The sequence below is a fragment of the Elaeis guineensis genome, chromosome 1 (genome assembly GCF_000442705.2).
Source record: "Elaeis guineensis isolate ETL-2024a chromosome 1, EG11, whole genome shotgun sequence".
NCBI lineage: Eukaryota > Viridiplantae > Streptophyta > Magnoliopsida > Arecales > Arecaceae > Elaeis > Elaeis guineensis.
The window spans coordinates 30,326,290-30,338,370 of NC_025993.2; the positions used below are offsets into that span (position 1 = coordinate 30,326,290).

Consider the following 12,081-nt stretch of genomic DNA (forward strand, 5'->3'; position numbering starts at 1 on the left):
ATGGAGAAGGCACACCATTTTCTAATCCTCAAGCAATTTGATGTTTACTAGCCACCAAGCAAAGAGCCCGATTTTTCTGTGTCGGCAGCACAATCCTCCAGGTGGCAACATAATAAGGACATATTAAGGACTATCCCATGATAAACATCCCCACCTTCAAATCACCTGGTAGCTACTATAATGTAAAAGATTATATAACATAACATTCTGCTGCATGTGATCAAACTATTACGTTAGCCTACTCAATTTATTTTGGAATTTACTTAAGAGGTTTGCTTTTTCTAGTGATATGCATTGATCATTCTTATACACAACAGGTTTGCAAGTGATCATTTGGTGGGCGAGGAGCCTGGGACCCTATGGGAACTTCTGTTTTTGTGAAAACCATGATACATGATCTGGTGCTCTGCCTTGACCTGAAGGTTTTTGGGTTGCCTAAATTCTGAATCAGCTGATTGTTCTTGCATGCTGAAACCATGCATGACTGGTTTCTGGAAGTTCTAGATTTTTTTATTTTTATTTTTTGGAGCAACGATGTAGTTCATTTTCTATATCACTCATCTAGGGACAAAATTAGAGAATATAGAATTCATTTCATTCTACTTTATAATGCTTTAGTAAATTTAGCTTTGCCTTCTTTTTTTTTAATCCTTTCTCCAAACTGGTCCTAGATATTCATCAACGTAATTCAAATTCAGAATTATATCTTCTTCCTAATGAAGGTATCAGGCTCATGAGCTTTGATCACCTTCCTCTTTCTCTCTTTGATTCCATTCTTTCACTATCTTTTACTATGACCGGCCTTTTCCATATTGGATATCAATGTTGCAGTGAACTAGTGGTCATGCTACCAACCACATAATAATTGCATCGATCCTTTGGGAAAAAATAATATGATAATTATTTATCCATATCAGAACACTACTGTCCAGTTAGCTGAAGGAACTCAGGGTTGATCTTAAAATGCAGACATTTGGTAAAATATTCTTGTAGATTTGAAACTTTCAATTATATGGAAAAACAATATATGCAGAGACACAGACAACTATGATATTTATTACTAATTTTTTGAAGCCACGGTTAGAAAATAAACAACAAACTCACAGCTCAAGTCTCAAAGAAGTTCAACACTAGGAAATAGGTTTATAACACCAAACGCTGCAACTTAACAGTTACTGGAGGAAAGATACCAAGACAGACTTTACCTTCCACTTAAGCTTCACCAGATCTTCTAATGAACTTGAGTCCCAAGGCAGGCATCCCTAATTTTACGCATAGTCATGGCAACATCACTTATATTCAATCTTTCTCTCACGGATTCATTTGAGCAAGAAAGACCAATTCTTGCCATGGATATTAAGCATTCACGAGTTTTATTCTCATCCTCCAGAAGTGGCATTAGCGGATCCACAATTGTCATGACTCTTTTAGAAAAAGCTATCTTGACAAACTTTTGAAGGCTTAGGCCATCTTTGAACATATCATCAAGAGGACTCTTTCTGGTAAGCATCTCCAAGAGAAGGATTCCATAGCTATAAACGTCACCAGAAGTAGATACCTGACCACTTGCACCATATTCTGCAATACATATATTTAAATGCTTGAGAAAATTAAATGTATTAATTCAATAATTATCTTTAACACCAAAAAGAAAGTAGTAGAAAAGAAAGTTTAGCACGGACATCTTAATTAGAGCAAATATGAGCCAAGAAGATAGAGATGAAAATAGAATGTACCTGGGGCAATATATCCAAAGGTTCCTTTTATCCGGATTGAGCCACTCTTGTCCGCCAACGAGTTTGTTGAAGCTTTAGACATGAACCTCGCCAGACCAAAGTCCCCCACATGAGCAACCATCTCATTATCAATGAGTACATTGCTAGGCTTTAGATCACAATGAGCAATAGATGGCTGACAATTATTATGAAGGTAATCGATTGCATCAGCCACATCAATCGCTATGTTTAACCTTTGAAGCAGGCTTAGGCTTTTTGTATGATGATGCCCATCTAATTTTGGATGTAACCATTTCTCTAGACTTCCATTAGGAATGAACTCAAAAATCAGAGCTTTGAAATCGTGGCCTCTAAAATCAACCATTGAGCAGGAAGTCATGACCTTGACAAGATTTCGATGTCGAGCACTTCTCAGAACCTCACATTCAGCTAGAAAACTCTTTGAAGCTCCTCGATTTTGAAGGTTGAAAACCTTCACAGCAACAATAGTTTGATGAGGACTCAAGATGCCTTTATAGACAGAACCATACCCTCCTCTGCCAATGAGATTAGTGGAAGAGAATCCGTCAGTTGCTCTAATCAGATCATTGTAAGAAACTCTAGGGAATTGATCTTCCAATGGAGATACAATTGGAGCATTATTTTTCAACTTCCGTTTCTGTGGAAGGGTAAAAAGGAAGAATAGAAGGATCATAAACAGGACTGCACCAGCTATTGGAAACACTATTTTCAGTAGCAGAGGCCACTTTCTCTTTTTGTATGACTTTCCTGGGCATGCGGGCAAATGTAATTCTGGAACACCCCCACAGAGCCGACTATTTCCTTTGATGGAAACCTGAGTAGCATTTTTAAAGACCCCCTTTACTGGCACTTCACCTTCGAGATGATTGAAAGACAAATTCAACATTTGCAGTTGTTTCAACTCCTCTAGAAATGTTGGAATAGGCCCGGTTAAATTGTTATGTGAGAGATCTAATTCCCGAAGGCCTCTCATGTTGCCCAAGGATTTGGGAATTGTCCCTTGGAACAAGTTGTTACCCAGATATAAGTACTCCAAGATCTCACAGTCATCAAGTGTGCTGGGAATATTACCAGACAGCATGTTCCTAGAAATATCTAGAGCATGGAGATTCTTTAATCTCCCGACCTCTAGAGGGAGGGATCCATCCAATAAATTGTCAGATAAATTTAGATAAAGGGACAAGGCGGGAAGGCTCAAAATCTCTTTGGGTATGGTTCCACTAAGATGATTGGCAAAGAGGTCCAAGGTTGATAGGTGTTGCAGGTTTCCAAGACTTTGAGGTATGGGGCCTTGCAGGTTATTCTGGTCCAAACAGAGTTTAGTCAGTAGTGTGAGATTGCCTAGGGAGAATGGAATCTGTCCTGTAAACCTGTTAAAAGATGAGCTCAACATCACTAGCCTTGCAAGGTTCCCAATGCTTTCTGGAATAGCCCCAGTGAAAAGGTTATACTCGAAAGCAAGCATCTGTAGTTTGGCTAGGTTTTCAATTCCATGTGGGATTCTCCCTGATATATGGTTTCCTCCCAGAGCCAATACTTGGAGCTGTGAAGAGAGGTTGATTACTGAGTTGGGCAACATGCCTCCTAGCATATTGTCGTCGAGTGCCAACTCCGTTAACTGGCTGCAGTTTGTGAGAGAGTCGAGAAATTCCCACCCCTTGGCATCTCCTGCTTCCAGGTGATTCTTTTCTACATTAAGAAGGTAAAGGCCTGGTAGCCTTCCCAGCTCAGATGGCACCCTTCCACTAAAATGATTATCTGGAATGCAAATGAGTTCAAGTCCTGAGGCATTTGCCAGTGTAGTTGGAATGGGTCCATCAAACTGGTTGCCACCCAATACGAGGGTGTGAAGACTAGGAAGCGTGATGCCCATATCAGTTGGAATGCTTCCTTGCAGCTTATTTTCAGCCACATAGAATTTTTGCAATGATGAGATGTTGTACAGCTTGCTAGGAATTGCACCTGTAAGACAATTGGCACCTGCTTGAAAAAGTTCAAGGGTCGTGAGGCGGCCGATGTCATCCAGAATGCTTCCACCCAGGTGATTGTAAAGGAGGGAGAGTCGTGTGAGTGATGATAGGTTACCAATGGAAGTTGGAATAACCCCGATCAATGTGTTACTCTCGAGATATATGTTGGGTGGATGTCTGGTCAGGACACCACCTCCCAAGATCCTTTCAGTACCACGCGATGCAGCAGGAAGAAAGAAGAAACAAAACAAAAGGAAAAACAATCAAAATACATGGATCAGCCACAAAAAAGGGCTCGCCTCCACGGGGCATGCAAACTTCACTATGAAAAGAAAATTTTACAAGAGGAGACCTCACCCTCAATCCTTGTACATCCAATTCTCTCTCACATGAAGTTCCCCTCATAAAAGCTCTCTCTCTCTTGGAGACCCCCCTGAACTCCTGAAGAGCCTGGCGACCGCTGTCCAGAAGCCTCCTGCTCCTTCTCTCACAGCAGCCTAGCCTCTCTCTCTCTTCAATCGGGTTCGTACGGCTGTACGGCGAGAAACCCGAGCGCCTCACCTTCTCTGTTCGTCTCAGGCCTTTTTAAAGGCTTAAACGTAGGTTTAAACTTGATTAGAGAGGGATTAGGAGTCCTAAATAAAGCCAAAAAATCCCCTGGACCGTCGGATCAAGACCGGGAGCCCTCTGGGCCGTTGGATCGCACTCCGGTCCACGGAATAGTGCCGTGGACCGCGAAAAATGCGTGGGAAATGCCCACGCGGTTCACAGACCGCGCCGTGGACCACCCGATCCACGATGGACCGGGGCAAAGGGCCAGCAGGCCGCTGGCCTGGGCCGGCCCGCGCGCGCGGGCCTGGGCCGCGCCTGCGGCGGGCCTGCGCGCGCCTGGGCCGCGTGCCCGCGCGCGCCCCGCTGGGCCGCGCGCCCGCCTGGGTCGCGCACCCCGCTGGGCTGCGCAGGCCTGGGTAGCACGTCTCGCGCGCCGCCGCCTGCGGCCGCGCCGCTGCCGCCCGCCGCCGGTCGCCAGCGGTCCTCCGCCGCCTCGATTCTCATGCCGACTTCGAAAGCTCGTATCTCCTCCATCCGAGCTCCGTTTCAGGTGATCTTGGTCTCGTTGGACTTCATTTTTCGCCGCAAACCTCACTGTAGGATCAATATGGATTGAATTTCGAGGCATCAAATCCTAACAATCTCCACCTCGACTCGATATTCGGCCTCCTCCAAACTCTGAGAGCTTCTGGATCTCCTCGCCCCCATGCCCTGGGGCAATCACCTGCTGATCATGGATGGGCAAACATGGGAGTTGAGCCAGGCTGCTCGATCCCATCTCCGTCGTATGCTGTGCTCCTCCTGACCTGAGACCTGCTCGGGGCATCATCCTGCGGCAATAGGAATCTTACCTTGCGACGTCGCCTCTCATCCTCCCGAGTCTCCTGTCTCGTGCCCGATCCACCTCCTGGATCTCCACCTCGCTTTGGGCTCCGCCTGGCTCCCGATACTCCACCTCGCACTAGGCTCCCTGCCAGGTAATAATGTCCTCTGCTCCCCTTCTTTCCCTCCAGCACAATCCTATCGCCGTGTAGCACCCTCAGGATTCCTCCACCAGCTACCGTCTTGTAGCCTCTCGAATCCAGTCTGCTAAGTGAGATAAGATTCTGCCTGAAATCGGGTATGTATCGGACCTCCCCCAATCTCCTCATTGCACCGTCATGTGTCCTCCAGCTGACCGTCCCAATGCCTCTGATTGCACAGCTCGATCCATCCGACAGATATACAGTGCCCTCACTGTTCTCCAGGGAGTCAAGCTGCTCCTCTCTGCAACATACATGATAGGGGCATGCAGAATCTAATATCCACTGCTGGAAAGAAGTAGATACCTCATCAGATATCTCAAAGACATCTCCATCTAAATCACTGTCGGCCGTCGCTACAGCAGCCACCATCCGATTTTTCAGTTGAGGGCAATCTCTGGCTAGATGCCCCAACTCCTCACACCGGTAACATCTAGTTTTGCTCAAGTCCCTCCTGGACTTAGACCGCCCTCGTTGCGATCTCCTGTCGCTCCGTCTACCGCCTACTGCACCTCTAGAAGCCACCAAAGCTGAGCTATCGACACCTGAGCTCGAAGCTGGGTTCTCCCTCCTGAGAACCTCGTTCTGAAGTATCGCCGCGGTGACCTCGTCCATCTTGATAGTGCTCTTCCCCACTAGAAGAGCAGTCACCAAGGACTCGTACGAAGAAGGAAGCGACGCCAGCAAAACCAGCGCCCTGGTCTTCTCCTCAACGTTCTCGCCAACGCTGAGAAGGTCGGTGAGGATCTTCTGGAAGTGGCTCAGATGCTCCTGCACGCTCTGTCCCTCAGTCATCCATAGTTGGTAAAACTACCTCCAGAGGAAAAGAGTGTTGGTGAGAGACTTCGCCATGTACAACTCCTCGAGCTTCGACCACAGCACCGTCGTGGAAGTCTCGCTCAGCACATGAATCACCACCTCATCCGCCAGGTACATGCGGATGGTACTCACCGCCTGCATCTGTAGCTGTTTCCAATCCTGCACCTCCATGGTGGTCGGCTTCTCATCGCACAAGAGAGCATCGATCAACCCCTGTTGGATGAGCACGTCCTTCACCCTTGCCTGCCACAAGGAGAAATTGCTCTTACCATCAAACTTGTTGATCTCCATCTTGATTGTTCCTGTTTTCTCAATCTTCAGTCTTGCTCACCACCGCTGCAATCTGCATCCTTGTACCGCCTTGCTCTGATACCACTTGTTGGGTGGATGTCTGGCCAGGACACCACCTCCCAAGATCCTTTCAGTACCACGCGATGCAGCAGGAAGAAAGAAGAAATAAAACAAAAGAAAAAATAATCAAAATACGTGGATCAGCCACAAAAAAGGGCTCGCCTCCACGGGGCATGCAAACTTCACTATAAAAAGAAAATTTTACAAGAGGAGACCTCACCCTCAACCCTTGTACACCCAATTTTCTCTCACATGAAGTTCCCCTCACAAAATCTCTCTCTCTCTTGGAGACCCCCCTGAACCCCTGAAGAGCCTGGCGACCGCTGTCCAGGAGCCTCCTGCTCCTTCTCTCACAGCAGCCTAGCCTCTCTCTCTCTTCAATCGGGTTCGTACGGCTGTATGGTGAGAAACCCGAGCGCCTCACCTTCTCTGTTCGTCTCAGGCCTTTTTAAAGGCTTAAACGTAGGTTTAAACTTGATTAGAGAGGGATTAGGAGTCCTAAACAAAGCCAAAAAACCCCCTGGACCGTCGGATCAAGACCGGGAGACCTTGGGCCGTTGGATCGCGCTCCGGTCCATGGAATAGTGTCGTGGTCCGCGAGAAACGCGTGGGAAACACCCACGCAGTCCACAGACCGCGCCGTGGACCACCCGGTCCACGATGGATCGGGGCAAAGGGCCAGCAGGCCGCTGGCCTGGGCCGGCCCCCCGCGCGCGGGCCTAGGCCGCGCTTGCGCGCGGGCCTGCGCGCGCCTGGGCCGCGCGTGCCCCGCTGGGCCGCGCGCTCGGTTGGGCCGCACGCCCGCCCGGGCTGCGCGCCCGCCTGGGCCGCGCGCCCCGCTGGGCTGCGCAGGCCTGGGTCGCGCATCCCGCACGGGCCTGGGTCGCGCATCCCGCGCGCCGCCGCCTGCGGCCGCGCCGCTACCGCCCGCCGTCGGTCGCCGGCGGTCCTCCGCCGCCTCGATTCTCATGCCGACTTCGAAAGCTCGTATCTCCTCCATCCGAGCTCCGTTTCAGGTGATCTTGGTCTCGTTGGACTCCATTTTTCGCCGCGAACCTCGCTGTGGGCTCAATGTAGGCTGAATCTTGAGGCATCAAATCCTAACAATATAGCTCACCAAGCTTCGTGAGGGAGGTGATTTCCACTGGAATCTTGCCCGTGAGCTGGTTGTGGCTCAAGGCGAGAATTCTAAGCTCAGAGCAGTAGGTCAAGTTGGAGGGGATGCCTCCTTGGAATGAATTGAAACTCAGGTTGAGATTTTTCAGCCGATGCAAATGGCCCACCTCCGGTGGGATCTCACTAAAGAAACTGTTGTTTCCGAGGTTGAGCCGGTGAAGGAATGTGAGGTTTCCAATGGAGGGGGAGAGAGATCCCTCCAATCCCAAAGAGCCGAGGTCCAAGACGACGACCCTCTGCTTGTGCTTCCAGCTGCATGTGACGCCCTTCCAGTTGCAGAATTGTATGGTGTCGTTCCATGAGCTTAGAGCATTCAAAGGATCATGAGTTATTTGATCTTTGAAAGCGAGCAGAGATAGATGGTCAGTGTCATTTCTGAACCGAATAGCTCCCGTGGCATCAACCACGGATGCCACCGGTAAGCATGAGGAGGGCCAGAGGAAGAACAAGCTCAACGCCATCTTCAGTATCTGCTCAAGTTCCATGCTTTCTCGTGGAAGAGAAACCATGCAGCCTCCTGCTGCAGAAATATTGCTAAGAGGATGGAGAAGGCTTCTTGGGTTTCAAGTTTTAGCCATATGTGGACACTTTTATTATTGAGCTCATGAGTGTTTTGCACCGTATAAGACGGTTCGATTCATAAATGTAGGATATGGACCTTGATGCATACTTGGATGACAACATTATCTATTTTAGAGATGAATGGTTGTTGTTCATCTCTCAGGTGACCAGAGGTCGATCGCATAGCAAATAAGACAGTTGAAAGATGGGCAAAGTTGGTCCATCTCCTTCATTTATGAATTGGACCATTTTCTACGACGCAAAAACACGTGCCCTTGGGGTTTGAACAGTTTCCACACTAGCTCTTGTATTACAAGTAGCCTACTTGGTCATCAAATGTGCTAATCGGTTGTTCCAGTGTTCTTCCAAATGCATATAGATAGAGACTACATTGCATGCATAGAATCTTGACGAGCTATATGGCTTGAAATTTTACAAGTTTTCTATGAAAGGCCAGTGCTGCTTCACTCGCATTCACAACGACTCCATTGCATGCATGGAATCTTGACTAACTATATAATCTGAAATTTTATAAGTTTTCTACAAAAGGCCAGTGCTGTTTCACTCACCTTGAAAAAGATACATAAAGACTCCACTGCATGCATGGAATCTTGACTGACTATATGACTTGAAATTTTATAAGTCTTCTACGAATGGCCTGCTTCAGTCGCATTGAACAAGCACTACAGGAAAAATGGTCATTAACGACGCTATTAATGGTCATTAACGACGCTTTAAAGCGTCGCTATTTCGCTTTACGACGCTTCTAAAAGCGTCAGCAAAGCGTCGACTATGTAAGAGTGGGGACGAATAGCGCCGACGCTTTTTAAAAGCGTCGTTAATTTTTAACGACGCTTTAAAGCATCGTAAAGATTTACATTAACGACGCTTTAAAGCGTCGTTAAATTTGTCTTAACGACGCTTATAAGCGTCGTTAATGTAAATCTTTACGACGCTTTAAAGCGTCGCAAAAGACAAATTTAACGACGCTTATAAGCGTCGTTAATGTAAATCCTTACGACGCTTTAAAGCGTCGCAAAAGATAAATTTAACGATGCTTTAAAGCGTCGTTAATGACCCCGCGTGACAGTACAGTCTACCAAGACGCTTTTCCAAGCGTCGGCTTTTTGTCTTTAACGACGCTTATAAGCGTCGTTAAAATAATTTTAACGACGCTTATAAGCGTCGTTAAAGGTTTTAAATGGAAAAAAAAAATACAGATATTATCTAAAAAAAAAAAAAATACAATACATTCCTGTACGAAATCATATCACACCTGTACAATAAACATGTACAATACAATAAACATGTACAATCACCACATTCACATTCACACCTGTACAATCACCATCATTCACATCAAAAGCAAGCTGAAATAGAAAATTTAATCAAACCAAAAGACAATATTTTATATAAATAAAAATAAAGTACTAATCGTCCATTACAATCAAGAGTAATATAAATAAATATAAAAATACAACAAAAATAAAATAACATCAATCTGCAGGCGGATGGTCGTCGTTGTCTCCACGTGACGTGCCGCTATCTCGACGGGTGCCTGATATGCCAGGAGCCTACAAAAAACATATCAAAAGCATGATTTGCATATCTATAAATAAAATATATAAATCATTAAATTAATATAAAAATATATATTTAATATTATGTGTTTACCTGAGATGAACCATACATCTCTAATAAAGATGTAAGGCGATCAATCTGTCCCCTCATGGCCTGCATCTCGGCACGGCTCTGTCGCATCTCCTCCATCTCAGCGGCACGACTCTGTCTAATCTCCTGTATCTCCCCGCCTCGAGTCTGCGAACGCGTGAATCCTGAACATCTGTTGCAGCATGCTGCGTATATCTACTAACCTCAGATAACTGAGTGAGGGTGACTCCTACTCCATAACCCCTCACTCGGCCGTAGCGCTCTGATCCCATCAACTCTGTGAATACCTCGACCTCGATACGGCTCTGCTGCGTAGATGCTGCGGACTCATCGTCACGCTCCGCAATGAGAGATGTAGCCCTCTCCTGTATTTTTTTTGAAAACAAAAGTTATACATTAATATCTAACAAAATTAAATTTAAATCATTGCAAAAAATATAATATTAATAATGCCGTACATATAAATCTCTCGACTCATCTCGAACAAAAGTACCATCCTGATGAGTATGAGTCATCCGGTAAAACTCCACTTGTCCGGGTTCCCTCCCATGCTCATCCTCCTACACAAATAATTTAAATTTTAAGCAAACAGTTATGATAATTTAAAAAAATATATGAGTATCATGATACAGACATGGTCCACGATACATAATGATATTAGTTATATAAATATTTGAACATAAAAATTAAAAGTTAATTATGAAAGTTTAAGGAACATACAAACTCCTGTCGGAGTCGTGCATAACTCTTCGACCCCGATGTATGAGGAACAGACTGAGCTGCTCGTGCAGCTCTACCAATAGCAGAATAAGTCTGTAAAATAAAGTAAAGAACTTGTTATATATACAATATATAATAAAAATCAATATTTTTATAAAATATTTAGAAAAAAAAGATAATAAACAGATAATATACCTGTGCCCTCTCGGAGAACCAGTAATGAACCAACTCCATCCACTGATGAGGGGGTACATCAGGAGGACAATTTCTAGCAACCTCCTCCTCTGTCATACCCTGTCTCATATAGTCCTTCTTTAATTGTGCTTTATATTCTTTCCATTTGCGGTTGAGAGACTTCATTACAAAATCACGAGTGGATGGAGGGAGAACAAACTTGCTCTATAAAAAAAAAAGTTAAATGAAATAAATTATATAAATGATTAACAATTAATATACAGTATGAACATCAATTCATTACCTCTATAACTCGGAGGAGCTCAACTTTGTACGTTGGAAGCATGTCATTCCATTTTGCATAGCCCAACGGACATAGCTGAGGCCTCCGAGCAACAGTCCCCAAAAATGAAGTCAATAAGCAGGCAGCTTTCTTAATTGGCTGACCTAGCTGATTGCACTCCACAACAATCCTCTCACCCTCATGCATCTGCCACACATCTCGTACTACTGTGGGTCCGCGTCTGGGGCGTACTCTCCCGGATCCGTCTGCAAAAAATACATAAAAGTAACTATATCATAAATATACATAAAATGAAATAAAAAAAAATTACATGAAAGACAATATATACCCTGCACGTGTATCTCATCATCTGGCTGATGAACAGGAGGATCGTGCTGTGCTGATGATGAAGGACAGGGCTCAGAATGCTGTGCAGCTGAACTGGCCTCAGGCTGCTGTGCTGAAGAAGACGTACCGGCCTCTGTCTGTGAAAACTGGAACTGCACACCAGCATATCGTCCCCTTGCGACGCATAATGTCACCTAGCATTTATATAAATAAAAGGTAGAATCAGTTAATATATGGAGTAAAATAACACAATAATTAATGCAAAATATATACATCATAAATAATTATTACCAGTAACAATCAAGCAGTAGTGTTTTCTTCGAATTCTGTTCTAACCAACGTCGTCGTAGTATTTAAATCATCAGCTGGCACAAAATTGTAGGGCATACATTGTGTATAAGTGTCATCGTCATCATCCTCCACTTGGTTTCCCATATCATATAAGTCTCTAGGTTTTGTTTTGATGACAGTAAACCAATCTTTATCTTTTGCGTCTTGTACATAAAATACTTGACGAGCTTGAGATGAAAAAATGAATGGGTCATCCTTCAATAACACACCAGTGTGTATCAACCTTGAAAAATTTACAAGTGTAAATCCATTTGCATCTTGTTTCAAACCCCTTGGTGAGTTTATGTCTATCCAATCACATCTAAACAGTACTACTTTAAATTTTC

At 45.0% G+C, this 12,081-nt stretch overlaps 1 protein-coding gene and 1 long non-coding RNA gene across 2 annotated transcripts; both read right to left on the reverse strand.

Annotated features, from left to right (window-relative positions):
- Positions 1 to 1,094: 1,094 nt before the first annotated feature.
- Positions 1,095 to 8,156, reverse strand: LOC105032867 (uncharacterized). Its single transcript, XM_073252882.1, has 3 exons — positions 7,589 to 8,156; positions 1,737 to 3,719; positions 1,095 to 1,578 (listed from the first exon to the last, which is right to left on the reverse strand). Exons 1-3 carry the CDS (start codon positions 8,154 to 8,156, stop codon positions 1,232 to 1,234), a joined length of 2,898 nt encoding a protein of 965 aa, XP_073108983.1. The 3' UTR covers positions 1,095 to 1,231.
- A 2,180-nt stretch (positions 8,157 to 10,336) lies between these two features.
- On the reverse strand, positions 10,337 to 10,866 carry LOC140854720 (uncharacterized). The gene is made up of 3 exons (XR_012137897.1): positions 10,795 to 10,866; positions 10,600 to 10,692; positions 10,337 to 10,439 (listed from the first exon to the last, which is right to left on the reverse strand). It is a non-coding gene; the product is annotated as an uncharacterized lncRNA (long non-coding RNA).
- Positions 10,867 to 12,081: the final 1,215 nt, after the last annotated feature.

What these genes read in the sequence shown, in the direction of transcription:
- LOC105032867 (XM_073252882.1), bottom strand. Translation starts at nt 8,156, where the DNA reads ATGGTTTCTCTTCCACGAGAAAGCATGGAACTTGAGCAGATACTGAAG. An exon ending in CACCTCCCTCACGAAGCTTG is followed by an intron (nt 3,720 to 7,588) that starts GTGAGCTATATT and finishes ATTGTCTTACAG; the next exon opens with GTGCAATTCCTAGCAAGCTG. An exon ending in CTTTGGATATATTGCCCCAG is followed by an intron (nt 1,579 to 1,736) that starts GTACATTCTATT and finishes TATGTATTGCAG; the next exon opens with AATATGGTGCAAGTGGTCAG.